General features: G+C 41.1%; 1 protein-coding gene across 1 annotated transcript in view; it reads left to right on the top strand.

Annotated features, from left to right (window-relative positions):
* Window positions 1-1785: 1785 nt before the first annotated feature.
* Window positions 1786-9312, top strand: part of RPN2 (ribophorin II) — a gene marked incomplete at its 5' end in the record, with an annotated part of 17846 nt that continues 10319 nt past the window's right edge. The window contains 7 exons of the mRNA XM_010286958.1: window positions 1786-1881; window positions 2576-2751; window positions 3586-3661; window positions 4051-4185; window positions 6242-6418; window positions 6805-6923; window positions 7345-7450. Of these exons, the coding sequence (XP_010285260.1) occupies window positions 1786-1881; window positions 2576-2751; window positions 3586-3661; window positions 4051-4185; window positions 6242-6418; window positions 6805-6923; window positions 7345-7450 (885 nt within the window). The remainder of the gene's footprint in view (window positions 1882-2575; window positions 2752-3585; window positions 3662-4050; window positions 4186-6241; window positions 6419-6804; window positions 6924-7344; window positions 7451-9312) is intronic.

The raw sequence follows: 9312 nt of genomic DNA, 5'->3' as shown, positions 1-9312 counted from the left end.
GCTGCCCTGCGCGCCCGCGGCCGGGCGGCTCCGCACAAGGGCCTTTTTCTGGGCTGAGGAGCTGCAGGCGCAGCACAGCAGCGGAAGATGAGGTATCATGAGTTTATCTAGCGAGCTGCACTTTGGCAGGACTGTGGGGCAGATGTAAAGCAAACGTGTGGTATGTTCCTAGCAATGTTAGCACAAATCACTGGTAATTACTGACAATCCTTCATGTGTGCTAATTGAATGAACTGCATCTTTGTCCGTGCCACAAGCTCTCTTAGTGCTTCTAAATGGTGGTGTCAGGGCTGGCTCCTCCATGGCCTGTTGTGATATTACTGTAGTTATCAATTTGTTTCACTGTTTTGTGCAAAAGATTTTTGCCTGTGGCATATTTGCTTCGCTGTCCTGTTAAATGAAGCTCTCATCATTTCGTTTCAGTTCTAACACCAAATTCAGCTAGGTCACATTGTCTTGCTATTTTTGTGCATAAAATATGTTCCTTTGTGTGCAGACTAGAAACAAAGGCTTGTGGTATCAATATGATGCTTACTGCTGAAACCAGGCCACTGCCCTTTCATGTCTTTAAGCATTTCTAGTTTAAATGTTGCAGGTTTTCCTTGTAACAACCTGCTTACATAGGCATGTCTGCTTATGTGCACGTGCATGCTTACCTATGCATCTAAGCTGTAAACATAAGTTTATTCTTTCCTCATAAATTCAGCTGGTTCAATGGTTCTAAACCATTTGGACTTAGTCTCTGTTTGAGTTTTGTGCGTTTGCAATACGAACCCTTAACTGAGGCTCCTGAAGATGTTGCTTTTCACCACACTGCACACCTTTCTGTGGTTGGTTACTGGTCATCTGTGGGCTAGTCTGGGAATTGCTGCTTTCATTTATGTCAGTGTGGATGGATTTTTTTTTAATAGTTCCTTGTTTTTGCAGTGATAATACAGCCTTTGCTTCTGCAGATAAACGGTAATTATTTGTTCCTTGAGGTTTGTGATGCGGCTTTTTTTTCTCAACGGTGTGCCTCTTCACGGGGTGAGACTACGTGAAAGGTAGAGGTAGTAAAAGTAATAGCTAGGCATAACTGTTGAACATATATCAGTATTCCTAGGTAACTGTAGAATTAAAATCCTATCCTACTTGCATAGGCCTATTCTGCACATACATAAATCACTGGTCTTTGACAATGAACAGTTAAATTCTTGGTTATTTTTTGGTTAAAATGGAGTCTTCACTGACAACTAGATAGATGGATCATTAACAGTAAACTGGCTACAGATTAATGAGCAGTCTCATTGCTTGGCCTCATACTGTAGCTGTTTACCCAACTTCTCTCTCTGTATGCTTTGAGATAATATATTCTGCATCCATTAATGACTGTGTGTGATATACAGCTGGGAAGCAAGCTCACCCACAGAATTTCTGCTCATCTGTTCTCTATCCTGGGAGATTATTCCTACTAAATATGTCTTTGGGACTTTTATTTTGATAGGTTTTGTAATTATACTCAATTTAAATTTAAATTTGAATTCTGGTTGCAGTTGAGTTTATGTGAAAATCGCTTATCTCCTTTAGCAGGAACCAACTCTGTTTCTGTGCAGCGCTTAGCAGAGTAGGATCTGAGGGGTTCTAGGATCTGCTGCATTGGAAGTATTACTAGGGGTCTTGTTTGCCTTTTTTTAGCATAAAAACGCACAGCGGTGTACCTGAAATTGTCTTAGAGTGTCATTTAAGTCTCCTCTCAGTGGCTTAAGTCAAGACTGCTGCTGTAAGTTAACTTCTTTTTCTTCACAGGCTGCATGCAATTTCATCAAATCTCATGTGGACTCCAGCAGCGTTGATTCCCTCTTCTATGCTGCACAGTCCATCCGGGTCCTCTCTGGCTGTGAGGTCAGTTTGGAGCCCTGAGCTCTGAAGACAGGTGTTACCAAAGGAAACATTTGCCTTGATCTTTTTCTTGGTTTTATTTTATGTATAACTTCTACTTTTACTTTCTCTTAGTGGATTTTACTCTGTTGTGACTTAGGTAAATAACATAAGTGTCCGGGACTACTCTATGCAGGCAAAGTATAAAGATATAAAGCAAGTGCTTGGTACAGAGTAATTCTGAGGAGATGTTTCTTGATTAAACATTGGTGGCTAAGAAAAAAGGAGCCAGCACATTTTAATAGAATTTACAGCAGCTCTGTCAATTGAAACCTCTTCAGGCAGATGATAAACTGTTTGGATGTAAAACCTGTGTGGAAACACTGCAGTGATACAAACGCAGGCCACCCGTGCTGAATTCTGGGTGTGTTATCCAAGCCCCGGTTTTCATCAGTGCCACTGGCTGCTGCACAGTGATGGGCCACATAAAAAGCAGTAGCAAGTTACCAGGATAAATCTGAATTGTGGATTATTCTGACTAGCTGATAGTTGACAGCAAATTAATTAAAATAAAAGGTAATGGAGGAGAAAGGGCTTTTTCACAAAAGCTTATAGTAGTTCATCAGTCAAGTGTGTTCCTCCAGGAAGAAATCAGTGGTGACTAGAAGGCCTTGTTTTCTCAAGTGTGAATCAGTGTGTTCCCTGTGTTCTTCTTTAGGTTACCGTTTCAAATGAGACCAGGGAGCTGCTGCTTGCAGCTGTCAGTGAGGATTCCTCAGTCGCCCAGATCTTCCACGCCGTTGGGGCCCTGAGTGGCTTTGGCCTTCCGTTAGCATCTCAGGAAGCACTTAGTGCTCTTACCGCTCGTCTTAGCAAAGAAGAAAACGTGCTGGCGTAAGTCTTTCAGACGGAAATGATGCACTGTTGCCTGTTTATCGTCTAGGCAGTTTTGGGAGTAAAGGGTATTTTAACACTTAGCTGCTGTGTTCCCATTTGATGTATTTGTCCAGTTCATTATTGTCCCTCTGGGGGAATGAAAAATACGCTTTTTCTATGTGATTTTGCAAATGAGCTTATGTATTCTGCTTAGCTCAAGAACAATGGTCAGTAAACAGGACGTGTCCCAAAGAAGCCTCCTCTTTTTAAAAGACTTGCAACAAATTTTTGCCTGAAAACCCAACCATGATTCCTTGTCATTTACAGTTTCAATAGACTTGATGCTCTTCCTCAGCCCTGTTGTTTGTAGGTTGGGATACCTGTACTGTGAGGTGGAAAAAAACATGCTGGTAAGCAGAAGGAATGTTGGCGTTTATCACCAAAGAATTAAGTAGTTTTACTGTGAAAAGGGAGAATAGAGATTTCCTTAGAAGCTAGGGAAGAAAGGGAAACTTTAAAACTTGCTTTGTTGATGAAAAAAATGGATTCCTGGAAGCCTTAGTAGCAAGTCTGAGGATCTGTGCTGTGCAGGGACCAAAGCTTGGTTTCTTTCGTTTGCCTTTGAATCTATGAGTTTATTGCAGTGCTGATGCAGCTAAAGTGGCGTTCCCTAATGAATTCTAAGTTTCCACTAAATCATTTCACATTCATTGCCGTGAGTCAACTGAATGCAGTTAACAGCTATTTTACACTTCATTCAGAATAGAAACTGTAGTTGCTTTGATTTGAATGATGTTTGGCTTTAAGGAAGGAAAATTATACAATTGTTTGGTTTTGTTTGTTCTTTTTAAGAACCATCCAGGCTTTGGAGACGGCCTCTTACTTGTCCCAGCAGGCAGATCTAAGTGGCATTGTTGAGGAGATAGAGGTAGGAACATGCTATGTTCTGTAATTATTCAGGAATTTGTTAGACCTCTGTAGTACTAAAAGATGTATTAATGTGAAACACAGAATGAAAAACCAACCTGGCTAATTCCGTGCCTGCATGATGTGAGTTGGCTTGGCTCTTCTCTTCAAGCAGAAATTTCTTCTGGACTTTGAAATATTTCACAGTGGAATGAGACACAGAAAGTCATGACTTTTAAGTAGAATTAAATCCATTAAAGGCTGAAGGTTTCTTTTTCTTCCTGTTTCTAAATGACTGTTACAAAATACTTCAGGGATCTCATGCAGATACTCTTGATTATAAGTCTAACAGAATTAACTTCTGTGGCTCTCCTAGTGTGTAATTTAAATTGTGATAATTCTTTCTGTCAGGATCTTGTTGCTCGCCTAGATGACTTGGGTGGAATTTATCTGCAGTTTGAAGAAGGAATTGAGACTACTGCACTGTTTGTTGCTGCTGCCTATAAGCTGTCAGACCACGTGGGTACAGAGCCAGCAATGAAGGAGGTCTGTATCTGCCTTTTCCTCCCTTGCACACTGTAGCTCACAAATAGGATTGGCCCAGTCCCTGTTGCGCAGTGCAAGCAGCCAGTATAACTGGGTAGAGTTTCTACTGGAAAAATGAGCACACTCATTGAAAACGGACATCTCAGAGGAAATGCTAAGTAACAGAATGTAGGAGGAAATTCCATCTTCAAGATCACAGGCTGAATTTAGTTTGGTTTTTTACTTTTTCATATGTACAGAAGGAAATTGCAAGTGAGGCCTAGTTTTTCTTTGTTTATTGAGACAAGCTGTGGGAAAAAACCCTCTTGTTTCAGAGTTTGTTCTGGTATTTGGCACATGTCTAGCACTTTCCAGCATTTCAAAGTGTTTTGCAAATATTATTTACCTGTGAGAAAGCGCAGGCACCCTAGTTTGGGGGGCCCGAAAAGGAGACATCATCAGTGCAGTATGCCTACATGAATCCAGATGCGAAAACTTGTCTAAAATGGAAGACAGTTGGAAATTCCTTTTGAGCTTAATTAAGCTAGAAATCATTACTGCAAGCTATGCATTCAGTATTTTTTTTCCACAACAAGTTAACTGAAGTAGATGTGCTTTTGATTGAGAATGGCAGCTCCCTAAAGCACAAGCCAAAGTGGCAGCATTGACACAGAAGCCAGTGTAAAACATCTGAGTTCAATTCCTGGCTCTCTTCCATGCTGCTGCCAAACAAACTAATGCAAAGTAATTTTGATGTCATTTTTGAGGTGGTGATTCTGCTACACACAATTCAAACTGTCAGCGTCCAAATGATGTTTAAAAAAAAAGACCAATTAAAGAAAATTGTTTACTGTTATTTCAGAATTGTGCTGTCAGAAGTGCTATTGTTGGGGCTTAAAGCTTTGTCTCTTGTGAGTGGTAAGAGTGCCTCCAGAATGCCACAAAACTCTCTTTAAAAATTAACATGTAGTTTTGAAAAAATAGCTTCTCCCCCCCGCAATTTAAATGAGACTGTCAGTTGCTGATTAAGGTCTGGAGTTATGCCATGCCCTCCATATAAATGAAAAACACTGCAGGATTTGCACTACGTGGGAGTTTTGTAGCATCCATCTGGATGCTTTCTCTAGTTATGTCATGTACGTTGGTGCTCATTAATACAAGTAGGAGGGTGAAAATTTGAGATGTAGTGGATTTCATTGAAAGTTTTCTTTCTAGGTTACTAAATTCTATGCCTATTGTTTTATTTGGGATTGTCTTTGATTATTCTAATTTCTGATTAGAATTTAGCCCACAATGCTTTGCTTGGATCAAAGTACAGGTAACCAAACTCTGTTTTCCAGACTAGCAGGGAGTAATGGAAGAATCTGAATAATACGGCATACCCTGCGGAGTATGGCTTGGGTACACCAACCCTACAAAGTCAGACTGCAAAACCAGCTGGGGGACGCAGTCCCACTCCTACTTTGGAGAAAACAAATTAGCTTTGGCACATCCCAGAGCCAGAGCTGGCTCTGTGCTCCTGGTGGTACTGCTTTAAAGCTAATCCTCTTAGCTTGAGGACACTGCTGAGCCTGAGGGGATAAGCCTGCATGGGCCTAGACTGGCTCCTTCCAGAGCCATTAGGATGCTTTGCATCACTTCTCCATGGCCTTCCCAGCTTGGCAGGCAGCCAGGACATCTAGCCTAGTCCTCCTCCACTGTGTGAAGACAATTGTACGGCTCTTGGAGCCAAGTTGTCTTTTAGCAACTGCACGCAGTCTGGATAGTTGAGCTGATGGCATCTTCCATTCTGAAACACATAGTTTGAAGAGGTAGACCCAAATTCTGGTTTTGCAAGTTTTCAGCATAATTACAGTGATTGTGGTTGGAACCGCCTGGCCAAGAATAAGAATGCTAATGTGACGTTCAAAAGGTAGCTAATTTTGGGTTACCTCGTAACTTGAGTTATTTTTAAAGCAAATGGGAAATTAAAGTGTCTTTATGAATGATGTTTTTATTAATAATATTATACTGAGCCAGTTTGCAATGTTGTGGTAAGCTGCTGGTGCTTATATGTGATTTTCTTTTCCTCTTTCAGGATCAAATTATCCAGTTGATGAATGCAATTTTTAGCAAGAAAAACTTCGAGACACTCTCAGAGGCCTTCAGTGTTGCTTGTGCTGCAGGCTCTTTATCCCGGAACCGCTACCACTTACCTGTCGTGATTGTCCCTGATGGGCCTGCAGCTGTGTCTCACCATCAGCCCATACTCAGGGTGAGTCCTTCACCCCAAATCTTACCTCTTGGCTCAGCCTTTAGTGCTGTAGGTCTGGGCTGACTGTAAGGTGATGTCTTTCATTTTTTGTGCCAGGACTCAGACTCCAGTAGATCTGGGGTTTTAGTGCTTTTATGAAGGAATTCTAAGGAAACTCTGCTTACCCAGGGCTTACCAGACACTACCTCGAGAAGGCACTTTGTGGAAGTCAGCTCTGCTGGTTACAAACTTTAGCTTTCTCGGTTATCTTAGAGAGAACTAGATGAATCTGGGATGCTGAACAGGGAGAATTCTGGGTGTATAATGCAGAGGGGTCATGAGTTGTCTGTGCTCCTGCATTCCTTCAGGGACAACAGGTTTCACAAATTCTTATTTTTCTCCTGTAGCTACAAGTGACCGATGTTATGTCCCAGCCACTGACTCAAGCTTCTGTAAAGCTCGATTACGCCAAGTCTGCATCTAGCAAAGCCACTGTCCTTCAACAGACAGCATTTGCTCTGTCAGGGTAAGAATATAATTTTATTTTTACAGTTTGTAAGGCAAACAGCTGTTACTTCAACAGTGTTGGACTTATTTTCCGTATGTGTTCTTCCACCAGAAAAATGTTTGCATGATGGAAAATTCAAAATGTTGTAGTAGCGTTTGGTTGGTAATGGGTGACTGAGCATGTATGGTAGTGATGGTGAATTTCTATTGCTTTTTCTTTTGATTGGGAGTGAGGAATTGCAATGTTCTTCTGACTTCGGGGGCACTTTGAAGAATTCTTTTCCTGCCACACTTAGCCATGCTAGTTTTGTGCTGCATTTGTCTGTTTGCCTGCTTAATCTAGTGTTTTTGGAGACTTCTTGGTAGCAAGATGTTACCTATTTGTAGGCTGCTGTTAGTGTCCTAGAGGATACTTAACGTGTTCTTTTTTCCTTTTATAGAGATGCCTTTGAGCTGAACTTCATGAACGTGAAACCTGCCAGTGGATATTATGATTTCTCTATCAGTGTTGATGGAGATAAGCGATTTATTGCTAACAAAGTTGAGGTGGGTATGCTTTTTGATGGCATTTTAATTCTGTGTCTGCTCACTGAAACTGCTTTTTATTTATACCTGTTGAGGATGTTGCCAGTTGTATGGCATTTTTATCACACAGTTTTCTGTAATGAATTAGATTTTGACTTGGGATTATGACCAGTAACCAGATTAATATATGATGAGAAGAGATCTGTGTAAATTTAAAAACTGACTTATCACTTTGTTCAGACACTGACCTGTCGGCATATAAGGCTAACAGTGGAAGTGTTTATATAGTAGCTATGCAAAAAGATTACTAAGAATGTTAGTTCTTCTGAGTCTGATTTCAAGATTTGAGTCTGTAAATGTCAGGGCATAGCTAGCAGTTGTCTGGTGATTGCCTCATGTATGGAAGCTGAGCATTTGTTGTCTGTTTATATCAGCTCTATAGCCCTAGGAAAGAGTCAAAGGGGTCTTTTGGCATCTCCTGACTGTGTGTATGGTGATGCTTTTGTGGTGGAGAAACAGTGACCAAAGCAAATGCAAATTAAGTCTTAATTTCACGTATACATACCCCTTTTTTGATGGCAAAAACTGTTATACCACACCTTTCTGAAGGAGAGTTTTATATATAACACTCAGAGCTTGACTTTCCTCAAGTTTGTTACAGTGAGAAGAATGTGACCTCTGTGACTATTCATATAGTCGCCCCAGTGTCAACAGCTGAGAATGTTCTTCTCCAGTGATGTCTATTCCCAGGGTCGGCTTTTGCTCTCAATCCCCTATTTAAATATAAACGATTAGCTTTTGAAGTCTTCCAACATAGTCAGCTTGGAGTGGAGGAAGACACTTATTTACAACTGCTGACCTTTACTCTGTGTGTCAAATTGATGTTGTCATTGTAGTAGTAATGGCACTTAAGAGTGTCAAAAGGGGATTGATTGGTCCTGCTTAAGCTCGCTGCTGGCACACAGAGGTACCGGTAGGAATGCATTAACGCTGGGGTGGCTTTGTGTGAACCGCTTCTAATAAGACACATTGTTATGGGGGAGGACTGCTGGGGGAACTGCTTTTTTTCCTTACTGCTATTAGCATTAATTGTCCTTAATGCACCATCGTTTTGACAGTAATGAGCTAAACCAGTGGGTTATTACTCCAGGCAGAGACTACATTTCCTGGCATTAAAATATTTGAGAGATGTTTGTGTACCGTTCAGTTGGAGGGGCTGTGGGCAGCAGCTCTGAGTTGCCTTCACGTAACTTTTTTAAAAAGCATATTTCATTATTCTGTCTTTGCTCCCATCTTGGAGCAAACTAAGGCTTTACTAGAGTTAGCCTGAATAATCTACATGTCAACGGATCCATTTTCGGGGTAACCTCTATGTTAAATTACACTTTTTGTTGTAAAGGAACTGCCAAGATTATTGTGTTTGAAGTCTGACCTGAATGGTTTGATTTATGTTTTTACATATTTTTCCCACAGGTTGCCTGTGAATTATTTTTCAGCATGAGGGTGTGGGGCTGGTTCACATGAGCAAACCTGTAATAACAAATTGTAGTATATGATGAAAAATACCTTGGCAATGAAATTTTAATTCTCCAGGGGAGCATTTGTAAGCTCTGAGAACAAATGTGCTAATTAAAAACTACAGACTGCAGTAACTGCTTGTGTTTGAGAGAAGGATTGAAATCAGTCAAACCCACCAAGGTTCACTGCCTAGATGGTCTGTGGTTTGGGATGGGGGAGAGGGCAGGAAGTCATTTCTCTGCTCGGGGCTTATACTGCACTTAGCACAGAGGAGAGTGATAAATGGCAGGGCCTTATTGGCTGCCCTGCACTAAGTGATAAATGCTGTGACTCCGAAGGAAGGCTTGCTGAACGAAGTGCAGGTC

This window comes from Phaethon lepturus, unplaced genomic scaffold, assembly GCF_000687285.1.
Source record: "Phaethon lepturus isolate BGI_N335 unplaced genomic scaffold, ASM68728v1 scaffold29085, whole genome shotgun sequence".
NCBI lineage: Eukaryota > Metazoa > Chordata > Aves > Phaethontiformes > Phaethontidae > Phaethon > Phaethon lepturus.
The sequence above is the reverse complement of the archived record's forward strand: the minus strand, read 5'-3'. Positions and strand labels throughout refer to the sequence as shown.